Source organism: Manis pentadactyla, chromosome 12, assembly GCF_030020395.1.
Source record: "Manis pentadactyla isolate mManPen7 chromosome 12, mManPen7.hap1, whole genome shotgun sequence".
In the NCBI taxonomy this organism is placed as follows: Eukaryota; Metazoa; Chordata; class Mammalia; order Pholidota; family Manidae; genus Manis; species Manis pentadactyla.
Genome location: NC_080030.1, coordinates 81152091 through 81169970, shown reverse-complemented (window position 1 = coordinate 81169970; position 17880 = coordinate 81152091). Strand labels below are relative to the sequence as shown.

The window sequence follows — 17880 nt, the reverse complement described above, 5'->3', positions numbered from 1 at the left end:
CCGATTATAAACCTTTTGCTTTGAGGTTATAATTAGGTTGAGATGGCATATGAAATCAAATATTGTGGCTTTTTTGCAGAATTCTTAGTCTTCCCTCTGGTGATCCTCTTCCCCTGTCACAGACCCCAAAGAGGGCTTTTGAAGCCTACCAGGCAGAAGCCTGGCAGAGTAGTTAGTCACCATGGTCTGCTTCCAGTGCTACAGAGCCACATTGTCTTCTTCAGTGTCGCAGTCCATGTAGCTGCTTCCAGGATTAGAACCTGAGATACTGTGTTTCCAAAGGAGCCTAGGACACTAGAAATAGGAGCAGAGAGGCAGTTTAAAGCCTGTGGGAAAAGGCAATGTTCCCTTCCAATTCTAAATCAGAAGTCATTGACAAATTAGAGCCTGGGGGATAAGATAATATCTAAAATACACCTGGAACAGGCAGAAAAGATTTTGTCCCCTATTGCCAAGTGTTACAGTGGGCACCTGAGGCTCAGCTGCACAGCTCAGTGCACAGACAGGTCCTGCAGAGGAAGAGCAGGACCTTAAATTACTCAATTATGTTGTTCATGCTGAAATCTTATTAAAATGGAGAAGAAAAGGGAAAAATCAGTGATGAAAGTGACAGTGTTATTTACAAGGGTTTTATTGATTGTGCACTTCCCATTTTTTTTTCACTGTACTGTCTTATGACTATTTCAGGGGCGGGAAGAGTAATTTGTGCACATTTTCTTTGTTCTCTATTTTTTCTATTTAAATAAATTAATCAATGTAAACAGGTGTAAGTGGGATTTAATGTCTGCTTTACAAATAAATCTTTTAATTTAAGTTGTACATATCTGAGTGTCTGATTTACTTGGCATAAGGCCAACTATTCTTTCATCTTATTTCCTTGTGTAAGAAATTTTACATTCTAATTTCTATAGGTCTTAATTATTTGGGCTGCCTTTTCATAAAAACTGGTTACTCTTCATTTAAAATTCCAGAAATGTCAAATAATACCAATTCCAGAACTGAACTGTGTGTGAAATATCATCTTAGCCATCATCTATCCCTTGAGTAAACATATCAAGTTCTTCTTGGTGCACTCCATGTGGCAAAACTAGAGAGAATTCTTAAAAAGCCAACTTCTAGAGGGAGCCAAATGGCGGCATGGTAGAGCAGCGGAAATCTCCTCCCAAAACCACATATATCTATGAAAATATAACAAAGACAACTCTTCCTAGAATAAAGACCAGAGGACACAGGACAACATCCAGACCACATCCACACCTGCGAGAATGCAGCGCCTCCCAAAGGGGGTAAGATACAAGCTCCGGCCCTGCGGGACCCGAGCGCCCCTTCCCCCAGCTCCCAGCGGGAGAAGAATAGGCAGAGTGGGAGGGAGACGGAGCCCAGGACTGCTGAACACCCAGCCCCAGCCATCCGGGATAGAGCGCAGACACAGTGCGTGTGCGGGGACCTGGATACTAGGGAAACAGGGCAGCAAGAACAGTGAGCGGGTACCGGAGGCCTGGCGCCAGAGGACATAAGAAAAGCGAGCGGCCATTTTTTTTTTTTTTTTTTGCTGTTTTGGCGAGCGCTTTTTGGAAGTCTTAAAGGGATAGGGACCCCAATACTAGGGAAACAGGGCAGCAAGACTGGTGAGCAGATGCCTGAGGCTGGCGGCGGAGAATAAACAAAAAAACGAACAGCCATTTTTTATTTAGTTATTTATTTTTTAAATTTTTTAAATTTTTTTTTTTTTTTCTGTCGCTTTGTTTTGGCAGGTGCTTTTTGGAAGTCTTAAAGGGGCAGGGCGGGACACTTAGTCCAGAGGTAGGGAATCCAGGGATCTCTGGGCACCCTAATCCCCTGGGCTGCAGGGAGCAGGGAGGCCCCTTACGGAGATAAATAGCCTCCCGGCTGCTCCCCCTCCAACACGACTCCACCACTTTGGAATAGCTGCCCGAGCCAGGCCACGCACACAGCAACAGCGGAGATTAACTCCATAGCAGCAGGGCAGGAAGCAGAAGCCCTGTCTGCGCGCAGCTGCCCAGCACAAGCCACTAGAGGTCGCTGTTCTCCCAGGAGAGGAGGGCCACAAACCAACAAGAAGGGAAGTTCTTCCAGCCATCACTCGTCCCAGCTCTGCAAACTATTCCTATCACCACGAAAAGGCAAAACTACAGGCAGACAAAGATCACAGAGACAACACCAGAGAAGGAGACAGACCTAACCAGTCTTCCTGACAAAGAATTCAAAATAAAAATCATAAACATGCTGACAGAGATGCAGAGAAATACGCAAGAGATATTGGATGAAGTCCGGAGGGAGATCACAGATGCCAGAAAGGAGATTACAGAAATGAAACAAACTCTGGAAAGGTTTATAAGCAGAATGGATAGGATGCAAGGGGCCATTGATGGAATTGAAACCAGAGAACAGGAACGCATAGAAGCTGACCTAGAGAGAGAGAAAAGGATCTACAGGAATGAAACAATATTAAGAGAAATGTGTGACCAATCCAAAAGGAACAATATCCATATTATAGGGGTACCAGAAGAAGAAGAAGAGAGGAAAAGGGATGGAAAGTATCTTGGAAGAAATAATTGCTGAAAACTTCCCCAAACTGGGGGAGGAAATAATCGAACAGACCACGGAAATACACAACAGAAAACCCCAACAGAAAGGATCCGAGGAGGACAACACCAAGACACATAATAATTAAAATGGCAAAGATCAAGGACAAGGAAACAGTTTTAAAGGCAGCTAGAGAGAAAAAGGTCACCTATAAAGGAAAACCCATCAGGCTAACATCAGACTTCTCAAAAGAAACCCTACAGGCCAGAAGAGAATGGCATGATATATTTAATGCAATGAAACAGAAGGGCCTTGAACCAAGGATACGGTATCCAGCATGACTATCATTCAAATATGATGGTGGGATTAAACAATTCCCAGACAAAACAAAAGCTGAGGGAATTTGCTTCCCACAAACCACCTCTACAGAACATCTTACAGGGACTGCTCTAGATGGGAGCACTCCTAGAAAGAGCACAGAACAAAACACCCAACATATGAAGAATGGAGGAGGAGGAATAAGAAGGGAGAGAAGTAAAGAATCTCCAGACAGTGTATATAACAGCTCAATAAGCGAGCTAAGTTAGGCAGTAAGCTCCTAAAGAGGCTAACCTTGAACCTTTGGTAACCACGAATTTAAAGCCTGCAATGGCAGTAAGTACATACCTTTCAATAATCATCCTAAATGTTAATGGACTGAATGCACCAATCAAAAGACACAGAGTAATAGAATGGATAAAAAAAGCAAGACCCATCTATATGCTGCTTACAAGAAACTCAGCTCAAACCCAAAGACATGTACAGACTAAAAGTCAAGGGATGGAAAAACATATTTCAGGCGAACAACAGTGAGAAGAAAGCAGGGGTTGCAGTACTAATATCAGACAAAATAGACTTCAAAACAAAGAAAGTAACAAGAGATAAAGAAGGACACTACATAATGATAAAGGGCTCAGTCCAACAAGAGGATATAACCATTCTAAATATATATGCACCCAACACAGGAGCACCAGCATATGTGAAACAAATACTAACAGATCTAAAGGGGGAAATAGACTGCAATGCATTCATTCCAGGAGACTTCAACACACCACTCACCCCAAAGGATAGATCCACCGGGCAGAAAATAAATAAGGACACAGAAGCACTGAACAACACCATAGAGCAGATGGACCTAATAGACATCTACAGAACTCTACATCCAAAAGCAACAGGATATACATTCTTCTCAAGTGCACATGAAACATTCTCCAGAATAGACCACATACTAGGCCACAAAAAGAGCCTCAGAAAATTCCAAAAGATTGAAATCCTACCAACCACCTTTTCAGACCACAAAGGCATAAAACTAGAAATAAACTGTACAAAGAAAGCAAAGAGGCTCACAAACACATGGAGGCTTAACAACACGCTCCTAAATAATCAATGGATCAATGACCAAATCAAAATGGAGATCCAGCATTATATGGAACCAAATGAAAACAACAACACTAAGCGCAACTTCTGTGGGACACAGCAAAAGCAGTCTTAAGAGGAAAGTATATAGCAATCCAAGCATATTTTAAAAAGGAAGAACAATCCCAAATGTATGGTTTAATGTCACAATTATCGAAATTGGAAAAAGAAGAACAAATGAGGACTAAGGTCAGCAGAAGGAGGGACATAATAAAGATCAGAGAAGAAATAAATAAAATTGAGAAGAATAAAACAATAGCAAAAATCAATGAAACCAAGAGCTGGTTCTTCGAGAAAATAAACAAAATAGATAAGCCTCTAGCCAGACTTATTAAGAAGAAAAGAGAGTCAACACAAATCAACAGTATCAGAAACGAGAAAGGAAAAATCACGACGGACCCCACGGAAATGCAAAGAATTATTGGAGAATACTATGAAAACCTATATGCTAACAAGCTGGGAAACCTAGGAGAAATGGACAACTTCCTAGAAAAATACAACCTTCCAAGATTGACCCACGAAGAAACAGAAAATCTAAACAGACCAATTACCAGCAACGAAATTGAAGCGGTAATCAAAAAACTACCAAAGAACAAAACCCCCGGGCCAAATGGATTTACCTCGGAATTTTATCAGACATACAGGGAAGACATAATACCCATTCTCGTTAAAGTTTTCCAAAAAATAGAGGAGGAGGAGATACTCCCAAACTCATTCTGTGAAGCTAACATCACCCTAATACCCAAACCAGGCAAAGACCCCACCAAAAAAGAAAACTACAGACCAATATCCCTGATGAACGTAGATGCAAAAATACTCAACAAAATATTAGCAAACCGAATTCAAAAATACATCAAAAGGATCATACACCATGACCAAGTGGGATTCATCCCAGGGATGCAAGGATGGTACAACATTCGAAAATCCATCAACATCATCCACCACGTCAACAAAAAGAAAGACAAAAATCACATGATCATCTCCATAGATGCTGAAAAAGCATTTGACAAAGTTCAACATCCATTCATGATAAAAACTCTCAGCAAAATGGGAATAGAGGGCAAGTACCTCAACATAATAAAGGCTATCTATGTTAAACCCACAGCCAACATTATATTGAACAGCGAGAAGCTGAAAGCATTTCCTCTGAGATCGGGAACTAGACAGGGATGCCCACTCTCCCCACTGTTATTTAACATAGTACTGGAGGTCCTAGCCACAGCAATCAGACTAAACAAAAAAATACAAGGAATCCAGATTGGTAAAGAAGTAAAACTGTCACTATTTGCAGATGACATGATACTGTACATAAAAAACCCTAAAGACTCCACCCCAAAACTACTAGGACTGATACCGGAATACAGCCAAGTTGCAGGATACAAAATCAACACACAGAAATCTGTGGCTTTCCTATACACTAACAATGAACCAACAGAAAGAGAAATCAGGAAAACAACTCCATTCACAATTGCGTCAAAAAAAATAAAATACCTAGGAATAAACCTAACCAAAGAAGTGAAAGACTTATACTCTGAAAACTACAAGTCACTCTTAAGAGAAATTAAAGGGGACACTAACAGATGGAAACTCATCCCATGCTCGTGGTTAGGAAGAATTAATATCGTCAAAATGGCCATCCTGCCCAAAGCAATATACAGATTTGATGCAATCCCTATGAAACTACCAGCAACATTCTTCAATGAACTGGAACAAATAATTCAAAAATTCATATGGAAACTCCGAAGACCCCGAATAGCCAAAGCAATCCTGAGAAAGAAGAATAAAGTAGGGGAGATCTCACTCCCCAACTTCAAGCTCTACTATAAAGCCATAGTAATCAAGACAATTTGGTACTGGCACAAGAACAGAGCCACAGACCAATGGAACAGACTAGAGAATCCAGACATTAACCCAGACATATATGGTCAATTAATATTTGATAAAGGAGCCATGGACATACAATGGTGAAATGACACTCTCTTCAACAGATGGTGCTGGCAAAACTGGACAGCTACATGTAGGAGAATGAAACTGGACCATTGTCTAACCTCATATACAAAAGTAAACTCAAAATGGACCAAAGACCTGAATGTAAGCCATGAAACTATTAAACTCTTGGAAGAAAACATAGGCAAAACCTCTTAGACATAAACATGAGTGACCTCTTCTTGAACATATCTCCCCGGGCAAGGAAAACAACAGCAAAAATGAATAAGTGGGACTATATTAAGCTGAAAAGCTTCTGTACAGCAAAAGACACCATCAATAGAACAAAAAGGAACCCTACAGTATGGGAGAATATATTTGGAAATGACACATCCGATAAAGGCTTGACGTCCAGAATATATAAAGAGCTCACATGCCTCAACAAACAAAAAGCAAATAACCCAATTAAAAAATGGGCAAAGGAACTGAACAGACAGTTCTCCAAAAAAGAAATACAGATGGCCAACAGACACATGAAAAGATGCTCCAGATCGCTAATTATCAGAGAAATGCAGATTAAAACTACAATGAGGTATCACCTCACACCAGTAAGGATGGCTGCCATCCAAAAGACAAACAACAACAAATGTTGGCGAGGCTGTGGAGAAAGGGGAACCCTCCTACACTACTGGTGGGAATGTAAATTAGTTCAACCATTGTGGAAAGCAGTATGGAGGTACATCAAAATGCTCAAAACAGACTTACCATTTGACCCAGGAATTGCACTCCTAGGAATTTACCCTAAGAATTCAGCAATCAAGTATGAGAAAGATCAGTGCACCCCTATGTGTATCGCAGCACTATTTACAATAGCCTAGAATTGGAAGCAACCTAAATGTCCATCGATAGATGAATGGATAAAGAAGATGTGGTACATATACACAATGGAATACTACTCAGCCATAAGAAAAGGGCAAATCCTACCATTTGCACCAACATGGATGGAGCTGGAGGGTATTATGCTCAGTGAGACAAGCCAAGCGGAGAAAGAGAAATACCAAATGATTTCACTCATCTGTGGAATATAAGAACAAAGGAAAAACTGAAGGAACAAAACAGCAGCAGAATCACAGAACTCAAGAATGGACTAACAGGTACCAAAGGGAAAGGGACTGGGGAGGGTGGGTGGGTAGGGAGGGATAAGGGGGGCAAGAAGAAGGGAGGTATTAACATTAGCATGCATGGGGGAGTGGGAGAAAGGGGAGGGCTGTACAACACAGTGAAGGCAAGTAGTGATTCTACAACATTTTGCTATGCTGATGGACAGTGACTGTAAAGGGGTTTATAGGGGGGACCTGGTATAGGGGAGAGCCTAGTAAACATAATATTCGTCATGTAAGTGTAGATTAATGATAACAAAAAGAAAAAAGATGCAGTTCCTGTGTGGTGACCTCCAATGAGTTCTACACAATGGTATAAAGGGCATATAAAAGTGTAGGCAAAGGTTCTGTTTGTGTTAATACAGAGGATCAAAGCCTAATTTGGCTACCCCGAAAATGAACTAAGATACGATATGAAAAAGAACTTCCAACATCAGCACTCTCTGGAAGACTCATGCCAGAAGATGATCATCAAAAAACCCCAACAAAGATCCACACACTGCTACAGGTGTAGATGCACTTATCCCACCAGTTCCTGGACTTGCCATGGGAATGAGGAAGGAGATATCTAAGCTGGCCTGTGCATACAGTAAAACAACAAATTTGACTGGATCTATACTGTTGGAACTCAACCAAGAATTAGGAGAAATGCAAGTTGCAGGGCTCCAAAATCTTACAACTACAGACTATTTACTGTTAAAAGAACATATGGGTTGTGAGAAGTCCCCAGGAATGGGTTGTTTTAATTTGTCTGATTTCTCTCAGACTGTTCAAGTTCAGTTGGACAATATCCACCATATCATAGATAAGTTTTCACAAACGCCTAAGGTGCCTAACTGGTTTTCTTGGTTTCACTGGAGATGGCTGGTAATTACAGGTATTCTTTGGTTATGTAACTATACTCCTATTATGTTAATGTGTGTGCACAATTTAATTAGTAGTTTAAAACCTATACATGCTGAAGTTACTCTACAAGAAGATATGTCAAAGAAATAATCAATCTTACCATGTTTTCTTCTGCCTGCTACTTCTATAGCTTTTCTTCTTCCTTCCTAATTACAACCCTTAAATAGAATTCGTGCCTCATATCAAATTTACCGAGTATCATAATTCTTCCAAGTGGTAAAGATACCTCAAGACAAATGGTGGGCATAGAAGCCACAGGGCATAAATATGCAAAGAAATAAAAAGCTAACCATTTCAAACAATAAGGCTTCTCTCTCACTTACCAACTTTACATTTCCCTGTATGGCCCCGGAAGATGACTGGTTAGTCAGAGACGGGTAAGATTCCTCAAGGGAGGAACAACCTAAGACAGGCACAGTCACAGGGGGGCCATCAGGTGAGAAATTGGGGATCAGCAGAGGTGAGGCTTAGAACCTCACCCCCCCGTTCTGAGAGAAATCTTCTGCATCCGTGGATGGTTTATTGCCCTTGTCTAGCTTGGATTAACACATAGTCTACAGGCACACACCTGATCATCTACATTTGCTCTCTTACAACACTAAACTATGTTTTCTGCCTTTATCTTGCATCTACCTACCACTTCAGCATTTTATTAAAAATAATAATAATAAAGAGAGAAATGTGGTATCCACATATAAACCAAGTATAAAAATCAAATGAGTATTCATATTTGAACTGACTGTTTATAGTTCATAATGCATGAGCAATACCGAAAGTTTCTGTGATGACTGCCCTTGTACTGTTCACCATGTAACTTATTCACTATGTAAGAATTTGTTGTCCATGTAAGAACTTGTTCGTTATGCTTCAGAAGATTGGAGACTGACGAAAATTAGGCTTGGGGTGGATTAATGATTGTGCATTGAGGATTGACTCCTCTATACAGAATTTTATTGTTAACAACAATTTGATCAATAAATATGAGAGATGCCCTCACACACACACAAAAAAGTAAACACTTCCAGTTGTAAAATAAGTGAGTAACCAGGACGTAATGTATAGCATAAGGAATATAGTCAAAATATTGTAACAACTTGGTATGGTGATAGGTCGTACCTAGAATTATCATGTATATAAATGTTGAATCACTGTGTTGTACACCTGAATCTAATGTAATGTAATACTGTGTGTCAACTACCCTTCAATAAAAAATAATTATCTACAAAAAAATAAAAATAAAAATAAAACTTAAAAAAAAAAGCCAACTTGTAGCCAATGAGGACAAACTAAAATATTAATTCTCTCCAAGTCACAGATATTGTCCATATCTCAGATAGAGTCTGGCTGGAAACTTGAGATTTAAGGTTGTAACAAATTAAGGTGTTCCATACAAGGAAGAATAAAGCTGTCAAATTTCTCTCAAGATGTACCAGCTGAAAATATAGATGTTTGAAAGATACAGACAGATTCCTGGATGATTATTATAAAAATGGATTGTTAAAGGAGATCAGGGCTGTTGAAGAATATGGATATACTTCTGAGGTTGACATCAAGCAGGAAAACCATTTTCCTCCATAAAAGACACAGTTCTGGGGTGACTGCACCATAAATCTGTACTAGTTACAGGAATGTGCCTATATCTTATCTTTAATTCCAAAGGTAAGAAAGTATATGGGCCAGCCTTGTGAGGTGACTTTGTAGTTTTGCGTTCTCTGTTAAATTGTTTGACACAGATGACTTTTTATAAGAGCCACAGGAGTCCATGAATTGATTTAAAATACAAAAATGTTCAATGTGAATTTACAACGAAAATTTCCACTAAATGTGAAGATCCAGATACAGTGAATTCTTTCATCCTCTGTGTAGGTGGGAAACAGTGTTAGACAAAAGGCTCTTGGGCTATTTGTCCTAGAAATATTAACTATCTCAACTTAATCTTAGTAAATGGAGTGTGTTAACTGACTGTAGCACTGAGAATAACTGAAATTACATCATCTTTAGCATAATGGAGCAAATATGATTGTGGGAGATACATATGTGTGTTTATCTACTAATAGTTTTAAAATTTCTCTCAACCCAAGTGATAAGATGTTCTGTACTCTATGGCTGTCAGTTTTGACACATGTGTATTAAGAGAACTTCATTATGTAGGCTGCTCCCCTTTAGAGAGAGACATTTGTAAGACTAATATCTGTGTTAAAAAGCAGTGTGTCTGTAGATGGTTGAACACCTGAAGTTACAATATGCCTGTAGGACATCTAGAAGTCTACCTGATTTTTAATTCCATATAATGCCTTTTTAATATAATTTAGAAACATATTATAGAAGGAAAGATTAATGGTGTAGATTTTCCTATTGCTTACCTCTAATCCAAGGCTCTAAAACTTTTGATTTAATAGGAGGAGTTACCCAAATTCCTTATTAATATCTATAATTTTCCTGTTTGGCTCTCTATTAAGAATATAGCAATAGAATTTTTTTTAAAGATAACCAGCTGGTTATTTGGTATCACTTTATAGCTTTTTAATTCGTCTTGGTCTGTAAGGGCACCAGCTTTATCAGAACTGGATATAATGGGGAAAAGTCATCTTTCCAGGTCTCTGTCAAATTTATAAACCTGTAGGAAGAGTATGACTGGTGAGACTCCTGGCCATAGGGAAGGGGCTGTAGAGTGCTCTGCTGAAGCACCCCAGCGCTGGAGGACTCTGGTATGCATCCCGGCCCTGCGTTTGTTATTGTCTGATGGTGGGCAAGTTATTTAACCCTCTGACTGCAGTTTCCTCATCTGTGAAACTTCAGTGTTGTGGGTAAGGATTAAATGAGCTGTGTGGGTTTTAGGTTTCACAATATAAAATTGCTGTTTTTATAGGATTAAAATGACCAAGTATTGGAAATCCATGTGGTTCATATGGTTCAATGTGAAAAAAATGCCTATGACAGTGCCTGACACTTGGTAAGCCTCATTCCAATATTGGCTTTTCCCTTCACTTTCTTAGAAGAAGCACCAATTTTTTTTTTTCCTTGAATGGTGCTATTTATTCACCTGTGGATGTGATCCACTTAGCCTTTGAAACTCAGTAGTGCTAAGCAGATGAACCCTGTATAAATGCATATGTTTTTCTCTTTCTACTACTGAATCTTGGGTAGGTGTGTTAACTTCTCTTTGCATCACTTCTTCTAGCATGGAAAGATAAGATTGAATCAGATGATTTTAGGTCCCTTTACAACACTAATATGCTGTGATTCTAGAATGAAGTGTCTCTTTTTGGCCAAGTTTTGAGTAACCGAGAGCCAAGTACTGTTGTCTCCACATTCACCTATATAATAGAGAGAGCCACGCCATAGAACAGTTCCCTCAGTAACCACAGCCATATTCTGATTTGAGGTGTGGGATGTTTAAAAAAAGTCAGTGTTAACACATTCATCAGTTTCCCTCAAATGAAAATGGTCACATCCACAAAAACAATTTCTTTCAACCCATCTTTGCTTCATAATATAATAGTTCTTAAAAATCTGGAGAATGTCTTTTCTCAGGAAAGTTACATGATGATGCTTATGTCACTCAAATACTAAAACTATGTAAAGTAGCCACTTTAAAGACCATCTTCTAACAGGTAACAATTCTCCAAATAGCAGTTTTTTCATACATGTATAAGGAAAGTCATGTCACTGTCAATTTCCAGGCACATGACTTGAATGTTACTGCCTCTTTTAGAAAATGGTAACCAGAGAATTTCAATGGAAGTTTTTTTCAAAATTACAAATTGGTTTTATAGAATTTAAGCTTAAGGTTATTTTTTGGAAGCATTCTTTGTTTTTGTGAGCAGTTTATGAAGAAGAGAAGCTATGGTAGATTAAAAAGGAGTGTATATACCCAAACTGAGTATAAAAAAAATTTCTGTAGTAATAAAATCTTTGATAATAGAACATCATCTAATATCTTATTAAGAGATCACCTTCTTCACAGATTGCATATTTTTGTACTGAAGCAATACAGAGTAAGCTCTGCTTCTGCTTCTGTCTGTTGATTGAGATAAATTACTTGCTTCCAGCATTCAAAAGATAAATATTTCATTTGAGATTTGGCCACATTACAGTAGTCTTTGATTTCTCCTCACCTTCTATATTCTGAAGTGTCTTTATTCAATAAATATATGTTCAGTGTTCTAGGCAATGTGCTGAATATTAGTGGAAAGACAAAGAATACACAGTTCTTGACACCAAAAACCCATCCCTCAAGTTGGGGTTTGGGGTGGGAATAAAGAAGTATGGTAGGAATAGGATGGATATATGTACCAGCTGCTGAGGACCCAGAGGTAGAGCACATAAGTCACTTGATGTGGAAGGGACGGGGTTCTGTGGCTGCTAGCAGTCGGTGGCAATATAAGGAAAAGAAGCCTTCCCCTGGCGGCATCTGACTCACTGGGATGATGTATTACAGCAACAGTGGAGTTCCCAGGGATGGGGAGGAAACCAGAGATAGAAGAGTTTGATTGCTGTGCAAAGGAACATGCATAATGTGAATCTGAAAATTATGGGGAGCCAATGAAAGACTTAAGTAGCTTTTTCCACTCAGAAAGATCACTCTGGCTGCACTGCAGAGACTAGATTGGAGGAGGTCCAGATTAGAGACAGGAAGCCCCACTATGTGACTGTTTATGAATCCTGAGAGCCCTGGTGAGGGAACCTAAACTTGGCAGTAACAGCAATGGGACTAGAACATTTATGAGAGATACAAAGAAGGATTTGGTGACAGAGTGCATATTTTTCTGATTTGTATTTTATTACTACTGAGCCAATGTATACAGCTAGACATTTTCTAGTTGTTTGGAATTGTGATTAGAAGAAACAAAATTTAAAGAATTACCTGAATTTTAACCCTAATGAGATTTTTATGGGTTTTTTTGTTCTCCAATATAATAATAGATTTGGTTGCCACAGGTTCTCTTAACAAGGGTATATATATTCTGGTGTGCTTATTTCTAGTTAAGTTAAATCTCTCATCAAATACATGACAGATAACAAGATACTTGAAAAACTTTTAAGAAGATAGCTTTCCTTGTCTCATTGGCTTCTCATCTAACATGCATTCAGTTCCTTTTCAGTCCCCTGTAACTTTTTCTGATTGTGTTTTTATGGCCTTTACCTATCTTTAGTTGCTTCTGCTTATATTTTTCTGTAACTTATTTTTCTAGGATTTGGGGGTTCTTTCATGGCTCCTTCTCCATCACCAGTGACTCCAGCTCAGAATAACCTGCTACAGCCCAATTTTGAGGCAGCCTTTGGAACAACGCCTTCAACTTCCAGCAGCAGCTCCTTTGATCCATCAGGTGAGACAGTGATTTCCAAACATCCTTTTCATTTGTTCTAGTTATAAAATGTACTACCTGAGGTTAGTATTATATCAGGAAACTTACAAGCTAATATTGAATGATGACCTGGTTTTAAAACTGTTCAACAAATCTTTCATTCTGTAACTTAAGTAAATTTTGGTAGCTTTAACAACAACCTGCAATCCCTTTCTGTGTTTCTGCTTTTAATTTTTAGCAGAAATCTAATTTATCATGTGCACCATCTGTTTGCATAAGCTTCCATGCATGTGGTTTATAGATGGTTAAGTGAAAATAAATACTGCGTACTGTATCCGAATGTGTGGACACTCCTACTGCTGTTGCTTACCCTCTCTGAAGCTTGCATGGCCCTCAGTTTTATGAAGTTGAGACACAAATAGTATTCTTCGCTTGCCTTTAACCTTTCATCCTGCTGTCATTTTGTTTGTATTCTCTTCCATTCTACTCTTCCCATGCTGGGTCCTTCCTACAAATTTTCAATTGGTGAGTTTTTGGCAATTAAATGTGTTTCAGAAACACCTTAATTACATCCCCTGCCTGACAGTTTGGTTGCTTCGATTGCCAGTGCATAGTTGAATGCTGTCCTTTTTCAATTTAGAATTATTCATAGTAGCATTTATGGTAGATTGCGTAGTTTTTTGATAAAAATTAATAACCACATAATTTTTGACATGGACAAGATATTAGCAATAACTTATACAAACCCTATGAGTCTGCGTTTTAATGGTCTTTCTGTATTCTAGGAGCTAAATAAGTAGTAATTTGTTATATGGTGATCAGGAACCCATTAATAATGGCATGGCTCCTAATACTTAAAATAATGTTTACTTTAAATATGCCCTTAAAGTTAGAACCAAAAGTGATTGCTATAATGAGAGGAAAAAAATAAAAATTCTTACTTCTCAAATATGGTCAACTGTTTTCAGATACTTAATACTAGGTACTGACCATTCCATCAGGGTTATTCTGACAGTGATTTCATAGGAAACTAGACTGAATCTTTAAACTGTAAGAATTATTTTAAACATAGCTTTGTAGGACTTGAGAGTAAATCTTCTAGGCTTTGCTGTAAATCACTACCATTTTGAATAAAAAGTGTTTTAGTAATTGTTTTTTATAAGAGTAACAAAGGCTACCATTTCGTGCCTGTATAGGCCAAGCATAGTAAGGACATGACATATAATCTGATTTAGTCCTCACAACAAAGCTTATGTAGTAGTAGTATAGTACTCTCCCTCTTTAGGAAAAACTAAAGCTCAGACAGTAATTTTCTCAAAGTCACACAGCTAATGAGTTGTGTGGCTGGATTTGAGCCCAATTCTGAATCCAGTCTGTGCTCTTTCCTGTACATTATGTAAGTTTTTCTTCCATTTTTGTTCATGTTCATTAGTATTTTCATACTTTAAGAGTAGATATTTGTAGAGATGTTTTTCTTGTTATTATAATCATGAAAAATGTGAATTATATGCCATTTTTATAAGATCCTATATTCACTTGTTTCCATAGTTTTTCAAAACATAGTTTCCCTTTACTTTTGCATATGGTCTCTTTTTTCCCCAATTATTCTGAACCTGAACCTGGTCTATTTGACTTCCAGTGTTTGATGGCCTAGGTGATCTTCTGATGCCAACCATGGCACCAGCCGGGCAGCCTGCACCCATCTCTGTGGTGCCACCAAGTCCCGCAATGGCAGTGAGCAAAGCCCTTGGCAGTGATCTTGACTCATCTCTTGCCAGCTTAGTAGGCAGTGAGTAACATAGTTTTCTTTAAGTGAATTGTATGTGAGTGATTTCTCCCTATCTTTTCCTCTGTATTGTTTCTGAATACACTTATGAATGAGCATATCAAAAAGTGGACTGACATTCTTGTGCTTACCCAGTATAACTCCTTGGAACATAAGCAGTCACTATGCTGTTATCTTACAGGCATGCCATTTTTAGTCTAAATTAAAAATGACATAATTAGAAAGCACATACAAGTATGAAACCAAGTACATTATGTATAATAAGCATTTAGTTTTTCATTTCAGGTGTAATAAGAATATAGAGTAACTTAAATGCATGTATTTACCAACTAAACATCCAAGTGAGTTTCAGTTACTCATTCAACAAATATTTATTAAGTACCAGCATTCTTCCAGGGTCTAAAGATAAATCAGTGAACAAAACAGGTATTAATTTCTGTTCTTTTGGTGCTCAGGAAGAGCAGAGACAAATGTTAAACATATTCAAATAAAAAAATTCTGTAGTATGTTAGGACATACATGCAAAGAAGGAAAAACAGAACAGACAAGGTAGGATTGGGAAGTGGACAGAGTGGAAATTAGAATAGGCCTCATTGAGAAGCGAAAATCCGAGCAAAGATTTGGAGGTAAAGGAATGAACCATATGGATATGAAACATTTTCAGGCAAAGGGCATAGCCAGTGCCAAGGCACTAGGATAGGAGATCACCTGGCATATTCAAGGAACATCAAGGACACTACTGGCTGGAAATGAGTAAGCAAAGGAGAGGCTCCTAGGAGATGAGGGCAGCTTTTAATAAAGATTGACCTTTTAACTCTGAATTTGATTTTTTATCAAGGTGACTGGGTTAAACATTGCAGATACCTTTCATTTTACTCAAGGCTATAACAGAAGTGTAGCAGATCATTGATACAGACTTTTTCCTGAGCATTTCCTATGGACATACTTTTTTTTTCCCATTTATCTGTGGTCTGGGCATCCATGAAAATGATTTAATAACACCCATGGAGAGGTTATTTGAATATTTCTTCCTACCCTATTATTTTATCTCACTCAATTCACGATTGGGATAAAGATGGCAGCATGAGAGGTGAGACAGAGACCTCCTCCTAAAACCACATATGGTATGAAAATATAATTAATATGACTCATCCTGAAAGAGCAACAGGAAAGAAGGATTGCACCAGACTGCATACACCTGGAGATAATAACAGACCTCCTGGAACTGGGTAACATATCAAAGCTGTGACCTGGCAGAACTCAAGCCCTTCCCCCACCCCAACTCACCAGCGGGAGGAAGAGAAACAGAAGGGGGAGGGAGTGGAGGCCTGGGACTGGTGAACACCTAGCCCTGGAGATCTGCTCTGAAAGCAGGAACCTACATTGCATGGTGCTCTGGTGATTAGTGGGGTTAGAAAGCTAAAACAGGTGGAATACCTGGAGAGACTGAGATACAGCTGCTTGTGGAAAACTGGGATCCATATCCAGCTGATCAGGGTGGGCAGTCTGAGAGACTACCTAAAAGTGAGAGGGCTGCTAAAGGGGCAAGGATTTCACAGAGCTTACTGCTCAGGAGAAAGGATAGGTAGACAAAATTGTCCGGGTGCACTCTGCCCAGCAGGTTGGGAACTTTCACGATCTTCAGGCGCTCCAGCTCCCTGGCTGGGTATCCAGCTCCAAGGCGCACCCCCACTGTGATACCCAGCTTGCTGCAACTTCGTCCCAGCCAGGCCATGACACCTGGCACACAAACTGGCGAAACCTGCCCTGGCATCAGGCCAGCCAGAGGGAAGCCCCACCTACAGCAGCTACAAACACAAAGCATGGAAGCTTATACCTGTGTGTTCAGCCCACTGGTTCTGGGCACTAGAGGACATCACATACAAATATGAAACGTCAAAGAAACCTGGTTCAAAGCAAAATCTCAACAACACCAGAAAAAAGGTCAAGTGAGACTGAACTAATCAATCTTCCTGAAAGAGATTTCAAAATAAAAATCATAAACATGCTCCTGGAGTCCTACATAAAAGTATTCAAGAACTCAGGAATGAATTTAGAACAGAGATCCAATTGTTGAGGAACACAAAGGAGGGTATTAAAAGCAGACTATATGTTGGAGGAGACAATAAATGAAATATAAATTAGAGAAGAGGAATACAAAGAAGCTGAAGCAGAGAGAGAAAAAGGATCTCTAGCAATGAAAGAATACTGAGAGAACTGTGTGACCAATCCAAATGGAACAATATTTGTATTATAGGGGTACCAGAAGAAGAAGAGAGAGAAAAAGGGATAGAAAGTGTCTTTGAGGAGGTCATTGCTGAAAACTTTCCCAGTCTGGGAAGGAGATAGGCTCTCAGGCCACGGACATGCACAGATCTCCCAACACAAGGGACCCAAGGAAGACAACACCAAGACATATAATAATTAAAATGGCAAAGATCAAGGATAAGGACAGACTCTATTAAAAGCAGCCAGAGAGAAAAAAGATCACATACAAAGGAAAGCCCATCAGGCTATCATCAGACTTCTCAGCAGAAACCTCACAGGCCAGAAGGGAGTGGCATGATATATTTAATGCAATGAAGCAAAAGGGCATTGAACCAAGAATATTTAACCCAGCAAGATTATCAATTAAATTTGAAGGAGGGATTAAGCAATTTCCAGATAAGCAAAAGCTGAGAGAATTTAGCTCCCACAAACCATATCTACAGTGTATTTTGGAGGGTCTGCTACAGATGGAAGTGTTCCTAAGGTTAAATAGCGATCACCAGAGGTGATAAAAAGAGATAGA

At 39.0% G+C, this 17880-nt stretch overlaps 1 protein-coding gene across 11 annotated transcripts in view; it reads left to right on the top strand.

Annotated features, from left to right (window-relative positions):
• SNAP91 (synaptosome associated protein 91) overlaps nt 1-17880 on the top strand; it is a 189723-nt gene that overhangs the window by 131525 nt on the left and 40318 nt on the right. For 9 of the 11 annotated variants that reach the window (XM_057489338.1, XM_057489336.1, XM_036888031.2 and 6 more), the window contains 2 exons: nt 13190-13324; nt 14943-15092. In XM_057489338.1, the coding sequence (XP_057345321.1) occupies nt 13190-13324; nt 14943-15092 (285 nt within the window). The remainder of the gene's footprint in view (nt 1-13189; nt 13325-14942; nt 15093-17880) is intronic. The other 2 variants (XM_036888022.2, XM_057489341.1) reach the window with 2 other exon arrangements.